Source organism: Serinus canaria, chromosome 1A (genome assembly GCF_022539315.1).
Source record: "Serinus canaria isolate serCan28SL12 chromosome 1A, serCan2020, whole genome shotgun sequence".
Taxonomy (NCBI): Eukaryota; Metazoa; Chordata; class Aves; order Passeriformes; family Fringillidae; genus Serinus; species Serinus canaria.
Genome location: NC_066314.1, coordinates 23,867,190 through 23,887,361, shown reverse-complemented (window position 1 = coordinate 23,887,361; position 20,172 = coordinate 23,867,190). Strand labels below are relative to the sequence as shown.

The 20,172-nt window shown below is 40.1% G+C and overlaps 1 protein-coding gene across 4 annotated transcripts in view; it reads left to right on the top strand.

The window, feature by feature from the left end:
- The window catches only part of MET (MET proto-oncogene, receptor tyrosine kinase), a 90,128-nt gene extending 75,850 nt beyond the window's left edge, over positions 1–14,278 (top strand). For 3 of the 4 annotated variants that reach the window (XM_030238030.2, XM_030238032.2, XM_030238033.2), the window contains exons 15-21: positions 1,292–1,522; positions 3,910–3,990; positions 4,611–4,792; positions 6,362–6,471; positions 8,911–9,076; positions 9,960–10,096; positions 10,242–14,278. In XM_030238030.2, the coding sequence (XP_030093890.1) occupies positions 1,292–1,522; positions 3,910–3,990; positions 4,611–4,792; positions 6,362–6,471; positions 8,911–9,076; positions 9,960–10,096; positions 10,242–10,452 (1,118 nt within the window). In that variant the 3' untranslated portion in view covers positions 10,453–14,278. The remainder of the gene's footprint in view (positions 1–1,291; positions 1,523–3,909; positions 3,991–4,610; positions 4,793–6,361; positions 6,472–8,910; positions 9,077–9,959; positions 10,097–10,241) is intronic. The other variant, XR_007780620.1, reaches the window with a different exon arrangement.
- The last annotated feature ends 5,894 nt before the right edge of the window (positions 14,279–20,172 follow it).

The following is a 20,172-nucleotide window of genomic DNA, read 5'->3' as shown; positions in this document are numbered from 1 at the left end:
CAATCACTGTGTGCTGGCAAAGCGCAGTGGAGAGTGCATCCGAGAAGGGGGTGTGTGTGTGTGTTCATCAAATGTTCCTGTAGCAATGTTGATGTCAATTTTATCAAAGAATGAAAGAATGAAAGAATGAAGCAATAATGAATATTGTCAATGAATGAAATCACCTGCATGAAAACATGCAGGTTGACATTTCGCAGCTGTAAATATTATTTTGCAGCCATGGCTAGATGATTTTACTGTGTTTATTAAATAGATATTTGCCTTTAGTTATAAATAAACTCATTTGTAAGTTGTAAGAGCTGGTATTTTTGTTCCTAGAGAAAATAGCAGAGTATTTCTCACTTCCCAGAGTGATAAAAGCACTTTACAAAAATTTCACAAGTTTTATGCAGAAATACATAAAGAATGTCTGTACAATATTTATTACTTTATGTAATAAGATACCTGATAATTTCTGTATGTAAATTTACTCTCTTTTTTTTGTTTTTGACCCTGGACTAAATTCAGCTCATCACTCCACTGAAATAATTCCAGACTGAAATTGGTATAAACTAAACATAGTTCTTTCATTCAGTCATACAAAATGTTAGGAAAAAGTTTTTAAACAAAACCAATTTGAAATACCTGAACAACATGCTGTTGATTAAAAAAAAATCTCAAATAGATACTCCTGGATTTACTGAAATATTTTGGTTTCTGCTATATCAGATGGCTCATGTTATTTTCATGAGTAGCACCAACTGTAATACCTTCAGCAGTTACAGGAAATGAATCACCTCTAGGCATTTCCCTGGTTGAATATTTACCATTGGATAAATACAGCTACTCACCAGCACTTTGGAAACCTTCGTGAAGTGTAAAGTTCCCTACCAAATTAGAACATGACAGTAATAAAAAGCTTCATGTTTTCAATTGTTCACTACCTCCTCCTCCAATATTGTTGTAATTTTTCTGTTTTAATCTTGTTACTCCCAATTGCTAGAAATGCTATAACCTCTCTCTGGCAAGAAGTGACAAGGCTTCGTTCCATCCCTTCAGAAAAGTGGAAGTTTTGCCATTTACTTTCATAAAAGTAGAGCTGAGACAGGCATAAGTTTCTAGTGACATGGTTTTCCTGGAGGCTGGCAGATTACCAATACATATTTTCATTTTCCCTTTGTGACCAAAACTTCCATAAAGCCAAGCCACTTCCAAACTGATAAAATCAAACCTTTCTCAGCAATGCAATAAAACTCTTCATTTTTCAAGGAGAAGTTTGAAAGGATTATAACAGTTTCTGTTGGTTTTCCAGATCAGTTTCCAAGCATGTCTCAGAATGGATCGTGCAGACCTGCCCAGTATCCTCACTCTGACCTCTCCCCGATTCTGTCTAGTGGAGACTCAGATTTAGCCAGTCCACTTCTGCAGACTAATGTCCACATAGACATCAGTGCCTTAAATCCTGACCTGGTCAAAGAGGTGCAGCACGTGGTTATTGGTGCCGACAGTCTGATTGTGCACTTCAGTGAAGTAATAGGAAGAGGTGGGTACTGCAACATTGCAAACTGCTCCTCTTTTTGCACACCCATTCGTTATAAACCATTCTGAATAAGGTGTCTATACAGAGATTTTTTCAAGCTTTTCAGCTCTTATGGCATTGCATACCATGTTCAGAATCAAGGGGGGAATGAAGGGGCTCTCTTTTGAAGTCAGTGCATCCGATCAGTTGAGAAGACACCATCAGGAGGAAGGAGTCTGCCAACTAATGAGGCTCTTTTAAACTCATGGACTTGTTGGTCCCCCTCCAGCTGCCTCACTCTCACCCTTTTCCAGGCTACAGAAAGCTCAGCCAGGGCTTCTGATCCATGAGGCTACGGTATGGGAGTGAATCTGCCACAGGATATTACGTGAAACCTAAGGCACACACCTAAATGCCAGGAGATGCCGAGGCAGGAACTCAAGTGACCTCAAACTTGGAGCCTATGATCTGTCAGGATTGCTATATGACAGAGGAGACCACTGCAGTGATTAGTGCAAACAGTAAAAGTCTCCATGGCCCAGGTGAAATGCCCACTCCCCTTTTCCCTCCTCAAGCTTCTACCAGCTCTGAGGAATTTGCTGCTTTCCACCCAGAAAATGCTCTTCATATCACCTCATTCCTCTCATGCCAGCTGCAGAAATATGTAGCCCTTGATTCATTTCCCCTTAGTTTTGTCCCTGATTTAGCAAGTCTCCTATTTTTATAAGTTTCTCTCATCACTCCTATTCCTTTCCACCTTCATAAGCAAGTTCCCTTTACCTTTCATAGCCCAAGCCAGTATTTCTGTTTGGGACATTTTAAAACTCTGTGTGACTGAGTACCTATTAGTAACCAAAGTACAAGCTGTATTTCAGTATTTCTACAGATCATGCATGAGAGGTCTCTTGTTGAGTATCAGAATACTGATAAAAAATTGGCTATAAATGATATTCTTAATGCCTCTTCTTCAGGACAAGAGCCACAAATCAAACAAACAGTCAGTGTGTTTCACTTCTATGTATTACATTTTATCATCTCCAAAGAAAGGGTGGGCCTTTTTCTTTTCTTTTTTGTTTTGGAAAACTCCAAGTAATTTCCCATTTTTTAAATGTTGAAAAGATCTGGAATGACACTGAGATAATTAGCCATTTTAATTTTTCTCCCTTCTAACCAGAAATGGGCCAAACCCCAAAATATTTTAGACACACCCAATCCAAGCTTTAGGATTTGTGCCCAGGCTGCAAGCAATCTGTGGTCTGATGGGATTTTAGTTGCTTTTATAAAACAAACTTTGGATTAATTTTACTTCAAGCCAAAAGCACAGCAAACTGAGCTCTGACCAGAGCTTATGACTGGAACGTAGTAAAATTAATCAGATAGTCTTGTTCTCTGTAGAGCTCACACTTAAGAAAAAAAAATTATGCTTTCTAACTGCAAATATTAGTATTTTTAAAGTTTTGAGTAAATTGTTCATCTGTGAAGGAAGCCACAACTGCACGTACATAATTTGATTTAGAGAAATTAATGTGGGAACCTGGAGCTAAAATTTCACTGTTTCCCAAACTGGTAAACCTGACTTCTCATAGTAAGTTTTGGTAGACAACATCGTTTGCTTGGCAGGAAAGCACAGGATTTGTGTCCCTGGCAGTTCATTTCACTGCTCAGACCATGAGAAAGAAGGCAAATTTTGTTCATCGTCTTTTAGTGATATTTTATACTTGGAACTAGGCCATAGGAAAAAACTGCCAAATGGTGTCATCAGTCTGTGATCAGTAGAGCAACTCCCAAACCATCCACAGCCAGCACATCACTTTTAACATTCAACATTTTCCATGGAATAGCAAGACCTGAGCCACTGTAATCCCAGAGTGGCTGTCCTTTCCATCAGATGCATCAGGTTTGTCCAGTCCAGTGGACGACTTAGCATGGGCTTGCAGATCACTGGGAATCACCAATCCAGTGGTCATGTCCTAACTGCTCCCTGTGCCTTCCAGGTGTCCTCCTTGGACACCCATGTCACAGGAGATGATGGGAATGGGCTGACGTGGCTTTCGCGTGCTTAGTCATTACAAGAGCACTAAATGCTTGTGGCGCCAGCCTTGTCATTAGTTATACTCTCCATTTAGGTCAAGAAACACCAATTATGCTGCAAGTAGAGTTTTCATTTTATGTAATGATGGTTTTATGTAGTGGTGGTTTTATGTAATGGTGATTTTATGAATGGTGGTTTTGTGTAATGGTCCGATTCCATTTATTTTAATATGTTAGTTAGGAAGTGTATATTACAAGTGTTGGGAATTGGATAGAAATGGAATGTGATCACTTTCTTACAGTATAATTGCTACCCAGTGGAAAATACCAGAAAGCTAATTTTACTTCTTAAAGCTAATATTGCCTATTTTTTTATACAGGACATTTTGGCTGTGTGTACCATGGGACATTGTTGGATAACGACAGCAGGAAAATTCATTGTGCTGTGAAGTCACTGAATAGTGAGTTACATGTTTAATAGTGAGACATTACTATTAATTCCAAAGATAACTGGGGTGAACCAAAAAATTCCAGTGAAGTATACATTCACAAACAAAGATTCTTAGTTGCAGCTGAATCAGATTTATCTTTGGAGCAATTCCAATTACTCCAAATTACCCCAACACATTGGCATATATTTTTACATCAAATGAAATGTTCATATACTTCCTCTACAAAGAAAAAAACTCTAGAAAATAAGGAAAAGGGAGTGTCATTTTTTTATTCTACTGAGTACTGAAGATTTGGGTTTGGAAGTTAAACTGCTGAAGAGTGGGCAAAGCTGCTGGAAAAACAGAAAGATAGTATAATAACATTTATTAAGGACTTTACTCAAGTGTTGTTCTTCAATTCTAAATCATTCAAAATAACAAATGGAGAAACAAAATTAAAATTACCAACAGCCTGTATTTGGTCATTGTAGGAAAACCAATGCACATAACTTCATTGTAATGTGGGAGGTGGAGAGCATGTTTGAAGTCTCTCATTATCACTTTGTTGTACAATGACATGCTGTAGAGAAATGAACCCTAGTTTTTTTCTGTTTCTTTTAATTAACTCACTTTATGACTGGATTTCTCAGGGATTACAGACCTGGAAGAAGTAGCTCAGTTTCTGAAAGAAGGAATAATCATGAAAGATTTCACTCATCCCAATGTTTTGTCACTCCTGGGAATCTGTTTGCCCAATGAAGGATCCCCATTAGTTGTTCTTCCATACATGAAACACGGAGATCTTCGAAACTTCATTAGGAATGAGACTCACGTAAGTACTGGTGAGGTGTGGAGGGAAATGCAAGTCTGGCCACGCCCTGCTCCAACACTTACAGGCTCTCATAATTACATTACGTCTGCAACTTGCTGCTGGTACTGCACCTTAACCTTTAGCACTGGCTTAGTCTGGCATTGAGCCCAGCCACAGCAGTGCCACTCCTTCCCCTCCCCCTCAAATTCCTCTCTAGAATGTTTCCCAGAAATTATCAGCAATAAGCATTTCTCATTTCCCATCCATAATCCTCTTTATAAACAAATGTGTTTATGAGATTTACGTCCAGGGGCCCAATCATCTGCTGGTTAAACTGGCACATCTCTGTTGACCTTAGCACAGCAGTGCCAGTCAGCAGCATCCGCTTTTCCAACTCCTAGGTAAGGGAACTCCATGTGCTGCTAGTGTCACTGTATATTTCTTATCAATATTTTTTCTTCTTATCTTAAGAAAGAAAAACAGGAGCTGTTATACAAACTATCCATACTCTTTTATCAGCAGTCTTCCCCATTTCCATTGAAAGACTGTAGACTCCTCAAATGTGCCTCACTCTTTCTCTCAAGTAGAAGACCACAGATCTTACCTCAGACAGTGTAAGCCCACTTTACACTGTAGTATTTCACCTATTTCACAGTGTTAGAACAATATAAAGTGACTTCTGAGCCAAAAGGATTTTGTCCTTGCTTTTAATAGGATTTTGTCCTTGCAATCAGCAAGAGTCAGTACAATTGAAAAAAATTTCATTTCAACAAATTTTTTGAGGAGTTAAGCATTCTGAGGCCGGGACCTGCTCCCATTTGAGCTTCTTTCATTCTACAAGCACCAGAGCCTTTGTCTGTAAATATCCATGGTCCTTCCTGAAATAAATAGAATTATAACCGCAGTTGAATCAGATTGTTCCACAGAAGAAAACTATAAGGACCAATGTCAAAACCACAAAAATCTGTAGGATCCTCACTATTACAAGTCATATGATTGCCATAAAAGATTTACAGGTTGATATCTATACTTATTTTGATATTTAACATTTTGAGTATCATCTCACCATGGAGGCAAGAAGAAAGAGTTAACAATCATTGCCAAAAATCGTCCTCAGGTAACTACTAAGGCCTCATTTGCCTTTTTCATGAAATCATACTGATGCACCTCTTTTGTGCAAAATAGGACTTTCTCTTCTCTTGGTCATCTCCAGCTGATGAGTTACAAGTTCACAGTTAGTACTTTCTACTGAGTTACACGCTGTCACCCTTAAGTCCACATGTGTGAATTTTGTATATCATTTGTGATGCTGAAGTTTCAGCATACTGTTCCACTTCTCAGGTCAGGTTATGCTGCTTATGCTGCAAACTCTACTCTTCTGGAGACTGTCAGCTCTTTTGTTTTCTTATACTGTGTTTTCTCACTGGGGTAAGAAGCTGACCTAAACTTAAACCAGTTTCACTACAATCACTAAACTTTCTTGATCATTCTGGTGGCAGGAGAGGTGTATAAAACCTAGAGTCACAGCATAAAGCAGTCTGATCCTTAAGCTTCTGCATTCATTTTATCATAAATGTTTGTATTTTACAGAATCCAACAGTAAAAGATTTAATTGGATTTGGGCTTCAGGTTGCAAAAGGAATGAAATACCTTGCAAGTAAAAAGTTTGTCCATAGAGATTTGGCAGCAAGAAACTGTATGTAAGTACAAACATCTAACTTCAGCCACATTACCACACTCTTCTGTGTAAAACAGTGAGATGAGATGAGATAAACTGAAGTTTCCAGGATTCTGCTATTTTTTAGTATAAAGATGGTGGTTTTTTCATTGCTCTGCAATTATACTGATGTTTGTCTTGCATACTGATGAGGTACTCATCTTGGAAAGGGCTCATTTCTAACACATAAGCTTTTTTTGAGTGTGAGAAATAAGAAAGCTGAGGTGAAAGTGTAGCCTCTCAAAATCATTGGTTAGAGTTTAAAAGGCATCTCCTAAGGGAAGTTAAACTGCTGTTGCCTCAACTTGCTGTGCTTCCACCCAGCCTCTTCAGAAGCAGCATGTCTCTGCTGCCACACCTAACCAGGAGGGAGAGGAACACAGGGGAGCTTTGTGAGAAAAACAGGAACACAAAGAAACACCAATGAGACCTCTTGACAATAGTCTTTCATTACATGAGTATGAGCTTACTTTGGCTCAACCAGGCACACAAATTAACATTCAAAGAATCTTACTAGTGTCTGGGAAGCCAGACAGTTCAGTTCCCACAAAGACAAACTGATACAGGATTTGCCAATATGATTATGCTGATTTATCACTGATGTTGTGAATTAATGAGGCACAGCCTTAAAGTTTATTTTTAGCACATCATAAACTGGAACTCTGGCTGCAAAAAGGTCATTAACCTGTGACATCAGATGTCTTACTCTTTTTTCAAGGGTGCACACCTGTGCAGCCGAACAGCCTCTGAAAAAGAACATTTTATTTCAGGTATTGGGTTTTTTTAAGGGATGAAAAAAGCCACAAGAAGATTTTCATATTTCCTAAGAATAAATGCATTGGGTTACTGAACAAAAGACCTAGTTCATCTAATCAAAGTCCAAGAGTGATGGCAAAAGGGCATTCCCCTTGGCCTACTGTCTCTTCCTTGGCTGAGGAAGGAGCACTGAACGTACTTCCACAGGGATCAGCACTTCAGAGCCTGGAGAGCTGCTGCCACCAGACCCACTGACTTTCCCCAGTGGCCATGTGCAATCCAACACTCAGCACAGGCCCTGCACTGGTGATGTCTATCAGAGAGGAAGCCAAACACAGTCCTCAGGGACTCTTTATTCCACTGTCCTGGAAGAGATGCAGGAACCTCCTATGGCATAAACTGTTTCCTGTTGACCATCAAAGTTCCTTCCTACTCCCTTCAGCAGATTAAGTTACAACATCAGTAAATACAGCAGATAGTTCTGTCCCATGCACTGACTACAGCAGACCAGAGTTGTCCAGACAGAAACCTCATAAATTCAAGACAGGGAAATGTCATGTGCTGTCACTGAGAGAGACAGGATCGTTTAGCCTAGAGAAGGTTCAAGGGGATCTTATCCTTGTGTATAACTGTTATGGTGCATTAAAGAAGAGGAAGGCAGATTCTTCTAAGTGGTTCCCAAGGACATGCCAAGAGGTAGTGGGCACAAACTGAAATAGAGAAAATTGCATTTAAACATAGTAACACTTTTATTGCAGGGATGACTGAACACTGGCCCAGGTTGCCAGAGAGGTAGTGGAGTCCTTATCCTTGCAAATATTCAAAAACCACCTGGTCATGGTTCTGAGCAACCTGTAGTAGCAGACCCTGCTTTGAGCAGGGGAGATAGTGGTGAGCTAAACTTCAGGGGCCCCTTCCAACCACACCATTCTGTGACTGTGTGATGCTGTAAAGAAGCCCAAAAGGAAATGCTTGCTGGGACTAGGTCTGCACATGCACAGAAGGATAGGCTTGAAAATGCCCACACCTACACTCTGTTTGTTTGTAACAATGATACCACTTATCAGGACAAATACCAAGCTCAGGAGGAGCAAAGCTGAGGAGATCTTCTGGTATGGCTCAGCTGTAACCCCAACAGAACTTTTGTTATGCCATAATTTTGCCCTGGAATACACACCAAACTCATCCTTAGTTACAGGACTACATTATTACATAAAGGCAGTCACTGAGATAATGATGGATCCCTCCTTATCAAAACTGAGAGTAAGTAGGAAAGGTGATGCATTAACTTGGAAATAAAAATGAGCAGGTTTTAAGGAAACAGAAGAAAAAACAGCTGTGGAAGAAATGATGTAGAACTCAATCAGGATGTATAGGCTATTAGAAAAATTTTTTTTATACAGAGCAATTGTTTTAAAATAACTGTAATTCAAATTGTATTATCAAAACAATATTAGTAATTTCCTGAGTTCATTCACTGTGTTAAATGGGTGTCAAATGTACTTTGCTGCACTTTTGTTTCAGTGCTACATTGGTTCATAGATGCCAAATAAAGTACTGCCATCCAAAGTCACAGTCTCAAAAATGCAAGTCAGTCATTATAATCCACCAACACGGTAAATCTGGCCTGCTCAGTTGCAAATACTACCTTTTGTCATTTCTCCAGGTTGGATGAAAAATTCACTGTCAAGGTTGCTGATTTTGGTCTTGCTAGAGATGTCTATGATAAAGAATACTACAGTGTGCACAATAAAACAGGAGCTAAACTGCCAGTGAAATGGATGGCTTTAGAAAGTTTACAAACTCAGAAGTTCACAACAAAATCAGATGTGGTAATGTACAAACATATTTGTATCACCTATTTATTTCTTTCATATTGCCTGAGGCATCTTTCTAGTATTTAATTAATGGAACAAGTCCAAATGAAAACTGATATTTGAATCTAGCTTTTGTTCACATAAGAACAAAAGAGTCTTTCTACATCCAGAAAGTGTATTTGTCCCAGTCACTAAGTAAGAAGTTGTTGACCTGATTATATGTTATTGCTCAGGAAAGAATTAGGAGTTAAACCCTGTTCCAAGGGAAACTGAGGACATTTCAAGAAGCCAAGAACCCTGCTATAAGAGGGGCTCTGGAAAGCTTGACAGAACAGGTTAACTTGGAGACTTGTAAAAGTTAATAGTTCTCCAGAACACTTTATTTGCTTTATAAATACTTACTGGCTGCCTATGTCAATCTCAACTATTACCTGGCCATCTACAAAGAAAAAATTGTTACAATGAAGTCAGTTGGCTGGATTGCTTTGTGTTTTAGCTCTCTGTTCAGTCCAGATTCAGATTGACCTGAGATGCATAGAATTTTCACTATGTATATTGTCTTCAGCACGTATTTACAAGGAGTTAGTCAGATCATCAACTGGCAGAGCTCCATTAACCTCAAAAGAAGTCTGCCAATTCATACCAGCAAAGTAGCAGGCCTATAGGCTTTTATTTTCTTTCATTTACTTAGTTGAGATTCTCTGGCTCGTATTTAAGTGGCTCCTCAAGTCCCTACAGCATTTATTAGCCCACTTAAAAGAAAGCTGAATGCAGTAAAACAACTTTTCAAAGGGAAAGTCCATGCAGTTGAATGCTTAAATCTGTCAAACCATCTTCTAAAAAGGAATGTAAAGTCCTCCAACCCTTTAACTTTTTATTTATTTCTTCATTTTCTTAGTGGTCCTTTGGTGTATTGTTATGGGAACTTATGACACGAGGGGCACCACCTTATCCTGATGTAAATTCTTTTGATATAACTGTTTACTTACTACAAGGAAGAAGGCTGCTGCAACCTGAATACTGCCCTGACCCACTGTAAGTAAATAGTTTGCAAAGGCTTCTGCAAATGCTGCTCATTCTTGTGCTATAGTAATTGAGACTGTGGGAGGAAAGAGAGAGTTGGGGTTTTTTTCTTTTCATGTGATTTCATAATTGAACACTTCTTCTATTTGAATGGCAGGTATGAAGTCATGCTGAAGTGCTGGCATCCAAAACCTGAGATGCGTCCAGCATTTTCTGAACTTGTTTCAAAAATATCAACAATCTTCTCCACTTTTGTTGGGGAACACTATGTTCATGTCAATGCAACTTATGTCAATGTCAAGTGCATTGCTCCCTATCCTTCTCTTCTGTCATCACAAGACAACACAGACGTGGATGTTGACACATGACGGGTATGTCTGAAATTAAGGAAAATCCATTCTTCGTTGTATGAACAAAAAGCAAAACATTTTGTCCACTAGTTTTTACTGCCCGGTCTTTGTGAGAACACTGTTGCACATGTTTATGTTGTTGCCCAAGTTGCACTAGTACAAGGACATAATATCATATTATTTAAGGATACAGGATTCCATAAACCATTACAGTAATTTTCAAGTATTTGGAGAACGCCATCAATTTGCCAAATGGAAATGCAGTGTGCTACCAACCAGAGTCAGCTCCCACAAACTGTCATTAATGTGTGCTCAGACCCAAGAACAAATGCCATGAAAGTAGAATATCAATCAGCATGGCTGGAAAGACTGTTACTGTGCATGTACTTTAGGATAACGAGCAGTGCAGAAATGGTTTTCACACAAAAGGCCAAGAAATGCAATGAGAATTACAAGAGTTTAAAATGTACTTTCATCCCACGTGAGGAAAACTTTGGATTTTTGAACTACATCAACAAGGTTTCTAAGAACCTAGGCAGCCAAGATAGCCAGCCTCATGGTGATTTAACAGAAATCAAAATCAAGAAATGGTGTGCAGTAAAATAATTGTAGAAAAGTATGACTGAGTAAGAAGTGGGTGAGAAAGGCCAAGACAAAACTGGAACTGAACCTGGCAAGGGATGCAAGGAATAGCAGAAAGAGCTTCTACAAGCTATGGTATGCTAATCAGAAAAGTGAGGCCAAAGAAGGCGTTCCTCCCCTGTTAAACAGTGCTGGTGGACAAGGAGAAGTCTGAGGTACTTAACTTTCTTTCCTCAGTCTTCAACGGCAACATTTCTTCCCATGCCTCTAGAAAGGATGGACAACAGGATGAGGACTGGGAGAGCAAAGCCCCTCCTACTGTCAGTGAAGACCAGGTTCATGCCCACCCAGGGAACCTGAATGTGCACAAGTCTATGGGACCTGATGAAATGTGTCCCAGAGTCCTGAAGGAATTGGCCGATGCAGTTGCCTAGCTGCTCTCCATGATATTCAAAAAGTCATGGCAGTGAGGGAAAGTCCCAGGTGAGTGGAAAAAGGGAACAGTGTACCCATCTTTAAGAAGAGAACAAAGAACAACCCTGGGAACTACCAACCTGCCAGCCTCACCTCTGTGCTTGGGAAAGTCATGGAACAGATCCTCCTAGAAGGCACATGAAGGACAGTCCTTCACCAGGATTCAAGACACCAGCACAGCTTCTCCAAGGGCAAGTCCTGCCTGACCAGCCTAGTGGCCTTCTATGATAGAGTGACTACACCAGAGGACAAGGGGAGGTGTACAGATGTCATTTATCTGGGCTTCTCTAAGGTTTTTGCCATGGCCCCTCACAGCCTCCTCTCTAAACTGGAGAGAGATGGAATTGATGGGTGGACTGTTAGATGGATAAGAAGTTTTTTGGACAGTCGCATTCAGAGGAGAGTGGTCAATGGCTCAGAGGCCTCATGGCCATCAGTGACAAGTGGTGTCCCTCAGGGGTCAGCACTGGGACCAGTGTTATTTAATATCTTCATTAATGACACAGACAAAGGTCACGAGTGCACACTTGGCACATTTGCAGATGGCACCAAGATGAGTGGTGCAGTTGACACACCTGAAGGATGGGATGCCATCCAGAGGGATCTGGACAAGCTCAAGAAAAAGCTGGTGACAACGTCATGAGTTTTAACAGGACCAAGGGCAAGGTGCTGTAAATGGGTCAGGGCAACCCCTGTGTCACCACAGGTTTGGGGATGGACAGATCCAGAGCAGCACTGCCAAGAAGGATTTGGGGTGCATGAGAGGCAGCACATGAGCAGGCAAAGTGCCCTCCCAGCCCAGAAAGCCAATTGTACCCTGGGCTGCATGAAGAGCAGTGTGGCCAGCTGGTCAGGAGAGGGGATTCTGCCCCTTCTCCACTCTGGTGAGACCCACCTGGAGTGCTGCATCCAGCTCTGGGGGCCCATCACAGGAGGGACATCAATCATCAACCATGATGATTCGAGAGTTGGAGCACCTCTCCAGTGGGGAAAGGCTGGGAGAATTGGAACTGTTTAGACTGGAAGAGAGAAGGCTTTGGCATTACCTAATTGCAGCCTTCCAGTACCTGAAGGGAACCTGCAGAAAAGATGGAACAAGACTATTTACAAAGGCATGTAGTGACAAAACAAGGGGAAATGAGTTCAAACTGAAAGACTGTAGGTTTAAATTAGATATTGAGAGAAAATTCTTTACTGTGAGGGTGATGACGCACTGGAACAGGTTGTCCAGGGAAGTTTTGGATGCCCCATGCCTGGAATTTTCAACATTAATCAATATACCCACAGCAGAGGGGCTGGAACTAAATGATCTTCAAGGTCCCTTCCTACCTGGGCCATTCTATGATTCTCTGATTCTATGTCTTACCAGTTCTCTGGTGTAGTCAGACGGTACAAAACAAAGGGAAAATCATCTAGCCTAAAGCATTCCTAGTGTTAACATTATTCCAACTTTCAGTCATTTATTTGAGTCAAACAGTCTACAGCAACAGATCTCTTGCTGAAAAACGAAAAGCCTCCATTTCTTTCAATAAACAGTGAATCACTCTGGGAATTAAAACTTGAAGGCTGCTGTCTGGTGAGTCACTTGGTGAGCAGCTGAAGCTCTGCCACCTACCCTTGGGTAGAGCTGCTAACCAAGGTGAGTAAGGAGCAGAGGTGTTGCAGGCTGCCCTGACCTAAAAGGACCCCACTATAGCAGGCATATCAGTAACTTCTTCATACCAGCCCTGAAGAGCAGAGAAGACTGATCAAAAGAAGAAATGGCTCCAGGCCCTCTTTACTCTCTTCTTGGATCACACAACCCAGTGAATTATCTACTTTTAATGCTAGGTTATGACCAGAGAAACAATTTTGAAAAGAGATAGTAAATAAAACTTCTATTCATTAGGGAAGAGTACTATAACTTTAGGGCAAACATCACATGTCATTTCTGTTCCTGTGGAATTCTGTGCATACTACTGTATAGTTTGTTTAGAATAGGATAGAACTGGGTTTGCTGGTGTAAACACATAAAGTATTCTATTTTTATATTAAAAAAAAATTTATTTTTAATGACATTTACAAAGTTTGGTTAGGCCACAAAATACTGCACTGTGAACATTTCAGAAAACGTATGTCAATGTACATGATTCATAAACTGTAGCAACCTTAAGAAATACTGTGTAAATATTAAAAAGGAAAAGAACTGACTGTAAACACACTCCACCCTAAGTATAATATCTCCATTGCTGCAGGCCAACCATTTTAAGATCTTCAAAGAGAGGTAATGCAGATAAAGAACTGATAAAAGGGAGATACATTGTTCTTAGGAGACTGTGTTATAACTGAAAGATTTATAATGAGGGCAGAGTGTGTAGGCAAGCTATGAGCAGATAATATTGTATTGTGTTTCATCACCACTTTCATTTCAGAAATGAACTTTCATGTCTGCTGAGAGTGATACTAATTGTAGATTGCTCAAGGACAAAAGGCTTTGCTGCAGGCAAAAAAAAAAAAATCATCTCTATGGTTGTTAAAACAGCTAAGGAAGTTTATGACACATAGATTTGGAGAAGTTACTCCAAACTTGTACGTACATGCTTAAGGAACGCTGCAATGTGAAACAGAGGACATTTTTACTATTTATGAACTTTTGCTTAATAAAGTTAATGTTGTGTCTGGGACACCTGTAAGAATATGTGATTCTGGTAAGATTTGATGTTAGTAAGTTCATATATCGGCAAAGAGCTGAATGGTACTTATGTTTATAGTTGTTGTCATGACCGAATAAACATGTTATTAAAATGAATTATTGTGAAACTCCTCGTGCTAGAATTACTGCTCACATTGACTGTTAAACTGACAAGTCTGTCCATATGCTTTTCTGATTCACATGGGAAGAGCAACCTGTGGAACTGTGGGAGAGAGGGGGAAAAAACTCAGAAATCTAAAAATAGAAAATGCAGCAATAAATCAAACACAGTTCATCAGCCTCCTAGCCATAAATACGTCAGAGAAAGATACCAAATATCTGTTGGCAACAACTATGGCATAGTTTGTTTGAATAGGAAGTCTCTTGCCTAACCACAGGCTCTACCATGCAGAGCCTTACAATTCTTGAGTTGTGGTGGCATTTGAAGCTTGGAATTTTGCTATCATAAGGAGTACCTGCATGGCCCAACAAGGATGCCAGCACTTGTGTTTGGTATCCAAGTCCCTAATCAGTCACAATCCACAAGAAATTAAAATTACCTGAATCTGTGTCCCCCAGGGTAATCCATCCCATGTTTCATGTCTGTAAGGCATTTTGTATCTGTGAGACCTGAAGAGAAAAATCCGCAGGGCTCTTGGTTCTTCTGGAGCAAGGGAAGCCAGCCCCACCCTTGTCCCACACATTTCCTCCCAGTTACATGAGATGTCTCCCACTGAATTCACAAGATTTCTTTCATGAAGTGTATTTTTAGTGGGCACCCCACAAACACTGCAATGCACACCGTCCTGTGCCTCTCTAAGTCAGACCCTACAAGCTTATTTCTCCAGTGTTTTATCTCAGGGGAACATTTTATATGTAATTCCCTCAAGAATATTTCAATGCACATCATCTCATTGACAGCAGGCTGAACATGAGCCAATGTGTGCCCAGGTGGCCAAGAAGGCCAGTGGCATCCTGGGTTGGATCAGAAACAGTGTGGCCAGTAGGACCAGGGAAGTGATTCCTTTCCTGCACTCAGCACTGGTGAGGCCACTCCTTGAGTGCTGTGTCCAGCTCTGGGCCCTCCAATTTAGGAAGGATGATGAGATGTTGAAAGGTGTCCAGGGAAGGGCAACAAGGCTGGTGAAGGGTCTGGAACACAAGTCCTGTGAGGCGCAGCTGAGGGAGCTGGGGTTGCTTAGCCTGGAGAAGAGGAGGCTGAGGGGAGATCTCATCACTCTACAACCACCTGAAAGCAGGCTGTAGCCAGGTGGGGGTTGGCCTCTTCTCCCAGAAACAGGACAAGAGAACACAGTCTTAAGCTGGTCCAGGGGAGGTTTAGGCTGGAGGAAGTTCTTCACAGAGAGTGATTGGGCATTGGAGTGGGCTGCCCGGGGAGGTGGTGGAGTCACTGTCCCTGGAGGTGTTCTAGAAGAGACTGGAAGAGGCACTCAGTGCCACGGTCTAGTTGACAAAGTGGTGTTAGGTCATAGGTTAGACTCAATGATCTCCAACCTAGTTAATTCTGTGATTTTAACTGATTAACAACAGTATTTATATGCTCTTGTCATTTCAAAATATAAGAAAAACCCAACATCAAAACATATTTTCTCCAGACACATTTACTTCTTAACAAAAAATATATATGCTCAGTTTCAACTGCAAGTACATTTCAGGGAAAAGTTCAGACTTGATGATCTCCAGAGGTCCCTTCAAACCCTAAATATTCTTTTATTCTGTGAAAAATTCATTGAAAATAGTAGCTAAGAATGAAAACATTCTGCTATGTCACAAGACCGATCCATTTTTTATTCTAATTATTTCTATTTTATTTACTTTCCAATAAATTTTCAGGATTTCCCTGAAAAGTCAGTAAAAACCTCCAAGGTTTTAAAACAGCCTGCTATTAATACCAGGGTCTTCAATCTAAACCAGTGGAACACACAGTCAAATGATGGTCTGAACTTAAAATAAATAAACTTAAATACCAGATTTGTAACACATTCCTCTGATTAATTCTCATGATTTCTCAGGGATGCTATATATTGCATTTATGAAAGGGTCAACAGAATCACAAGCTTCCCATGCTCAGTTTTTCATCCTAGTAATTTTGATTATACCAGGTACACACTGCAGCAGATCTGCAGCTGACTTACACTGGCAGGATTCCCACCACAGGAATATTAACAGTGGATGGGGCCCATGGCCAAAACCTTGCATAACAGATACCCTACACAAAAGCCAAGAGACTGAAAACAGGGAGGGATATCCTCACCCCACAGAAACTTTCCTGTTGATTTTACACCAACTTCTTGAGTGTGCTATTAACTCAACCACTGAGAGTCATTTGCCTCTGTTTAGGAAGATTTTTAATCCATTGAGAGTAACTTGCCTCTATTAAGGAAGGTTTTTAATGTATCCACCAATATTAAAGGTTTCCAAAACAAAGGAAAATGGTACACACTACCACTGGGTTGCTAAGGCTCAGCATGTTGCTAATTTTTTGTCTCTGGCGTTAAAATCAGTCATGAAGAAGAGACCTACATGCTTTATGTAAATAAATTATGAGGTTGTAGTGGCAAAAACAGTACAAAAAAACAGTGAGGAACTGCAAAAGGGCCTCAAAACAATTTTATACCTAAAGATGAAACTCACCCTTCAGAAATTTGATTTCTGGGATTCAGCCATAATACTATATCAGAGGAAAAGGTCACAGCAGATAAATGAAATAGAAATCATAATAAGTTTTTTACTCACTAAGCAAAACATCTATTCCTGAAAATTCCAATTTCCATTCTTTTTAACAAGTAGGTCGTGAACTGAGTATTCCGAGCATGAAAGAAAGACACAGGAAATCTTAGGATTGTGCCAAACTGAATAGTAAAAACATTTACAAGAAATTGTGATCTCACAGACAGCAGGGAGAGCTAAGAACAACTTTATTGACTCAACAGACACCAGCCCAGTGGAAATCAGTCTCTCACTCCAGAACGGTGCTCTGACACTAAACCTGAATTTTCCTTTGGCAATCCCCATCCACCTGCTAACACTATAGGTGCATTTTTCCAGTGAGGATACCAAAAGTGGCTTTCTGACTAAGGTTAAGCACTTGTAGTCCCTCCATGACCTCCCAAGGGACAGAAGAGAAAAGATTTCTGTTTTGTAAGAGAATCTGCTTCTCTGGCTGCTGTTACTGTTAATTTTGGAGCTTTCCTTTCAAGAGCCAGCAGCCTCCTCACTACACACAATGCCTGGGAGAGACCCTCAGCAGAAGGTAAATCCTTGCCATATTCAGCCCAGGGGGACCCTCTGGTTTGCATGTGCATTTCTGTTCCAGCAGGAAGTACTGTGATGCAGCCTGGAGCTGTTTGGAGGTTCATCACTTTCTGCCAAACGTTTTCTTCCATGCAATACAATTTAACAGGGAAGTCATCCTTGCACAGGCCTCTGAGGCTCCAGGCATTCCTACAAACACCATGCATTAACACTTGCCAGGTTCTAATTATCAAGCACACAGTGAGACCCTCTCTGGCTCAAATGACAGTTGAATATCCTCCTTTAGGATGTGCAAAATGTTGTTGCCAAAAACTTTAGGGTGCATGACCAAACATGGATACCTCAGCTGCCAGGAGGCTGCAGCTCACTGGGGCAGCTGGCATGCTTTACAAGTGTGACAAAACTGAATGCAAATGCTAAAAATAAAGTTTGAAATTTAATTAGGAAGGAAAAAAAGCCCTCCAGACAACAGTGGTATATTCTCTATCTTGTGTGGCTCAATATAAAATAAAGGGAGTTTAAGAAAGACAGTGGGGCTGCAGCATGTTGGAGCTCATGGTGGGGAATTGATGGCAAACATATGGGAAGATGTGACAATACACACACCCTCGTCAGCAAGTGGAACATGACAAGGAGTGAGTCACATCCAACTCCAGTTGCATGTTATCAGTTTCTTTAAGCAAACCTTACAAGAGGAGACTGCTGCAGGAATGACAACCATCATCAGAAGTTAAAAACACTTTCACCATGTGACTTTTGCATTTTGTAGAGAAATGTAATTAAATGAATAGCGTCTTCATTCCTTGTCAGTTACTGGAAATGTACCTATTGAAGTTACCTGGTCTATTAAATCACTAGCCATGCCTATGTGATATGTCTGCCACCTGGCCACAAGAACTGCAACAGCATTGAAACATTTCCCTCAAAGGACAACAGCTCAATAACTGTAAAAATGCTCCAGCACTGCTGTGTCCTCCATATATCTTTGAGCACCAATATGTTGCAGCTATTGTCAGAATTTTCAAACAGTAGCTCTGAATCAGATGGAAAGAGAGTGAAAAAAATGTCAGGCCCATGCAATTCCTATGAAGTATGTCACTGAAGTGACAAAAACAAGCTCACCTCATTGAAAGGTGAGTTTGTAAGGTGTAAACCTTTCACACACCTTACCTGCTCTATGAAATGCAGGTAAACAAAAGGCAGACAACAAAAGGTAAACAAATGTCAGAACTATTTCTACTTCTTTTTATGAATATTAAGTTTACTCAAAAATATCCTGAAAAAATACCTGTAAATCTGCAAAAAGAGTGATAAAACATATTTGCTAGGAATCTTATTATTAATTTGTATCCACAGGATTTTCTTAAAACCATCACAAAAATACAAAGTAAATTATTTTAAAATATGCTTAAATCTGTGTCATATATCTAGGAGTTTCCAAATGTATCTGCCAATTCATTTGGATAATTGAAGGGAATTCTATTCTATTGGCCATTCTGGGCACCTTGAAATAGGTTTTGTGCCTTTGCCTCTACTATCTTTACACTACCAAGAAGGCATCATCACATGGAGGTTCTGTGCACAAATACCTACCCAATATTATTCCCTGTAGATAATTCTTAATAGGAAGATAAGTCTGGATGGTGATGAACAATATGTTTCTATTATTAGTGGTGTGATGAACAAATTATTATTGACACAGCACTTCTCCCAAGACTCCCCTTCCAAAGCCCTTATAGTACTTACCATAAAATTCATGTAGTTATATATTTTACTGCATAAAATAGTGAATGGTGTTAAAATAGTAACTTCATTGCAGGGAAAGTAGTGTCCATGAAGGTTAATGGCCCATACTGAAAAGCCAATAACAAATGCCTTTGCTTAATGAAATGCTTGGTTTAGATCATACTTTTCATATAGTTCTTCTGCACTAGTCTGCCAAGCAGATAGTATAAAACAGACTCACAACTCATTCATAAAGTACAACATACAGGATCAACACTCTGGTATTTTCAACCTGAATTCAAATCAACAAGGTCTCATTTCAGTGAAAAAAAAAAAAACAACAAAAAACAACCCACCAAACTTCCTTTATCCCCTGAAAGAGAATATAGAAACTTTGTCCATCATTTCCACATTCAGCCACAATCAGGAAATTAGAGACAGTAAGAAGATCAAAGGATTTTACTGCTCAAGGTATCCAACACTATTTTCTACAAGTTTAATGCCCCTCCTCCCCACCACTCTTACTAATATCCCTAAATGGCTAGGTCAAATTTTATGAGGAGTAATTTTAAAAGCTGGAAAAGTTCTTTCTGGAAAAAAGCCATCTGTTTGAAATGCTCAACTGCAAGATCTGAAAAGTTTCCCAGCATTTTTTCACTTCCCAGATGTACTGCAAGTTCCAGATATCTGAGCATAAAGTGACAGATTTGCACAGTTGCAAGGGAACTTCTGTTCAGTCGTAAAGCAGAACTGAGCAGTAAGCTGTCAGATACAGGGGTCTGAACAAGGAGGGCTGCTGCTTTGCCTTATCTGTGTTTTGCAATACCACTGTTGTGTTCTTCATGTGTGTGAAAGCTATCCACAAATGCAGACACTTATGTTGTGCAGTGGGTTTTCTTCTGGTACAGATTGCATATATATCACATCTTCCCACAGAGCGAAGCTACACTGCGAGAACATGAGAGATATTCCTCAGCCTATAATCATTTTTGACTCCAGACAAGGGAAAA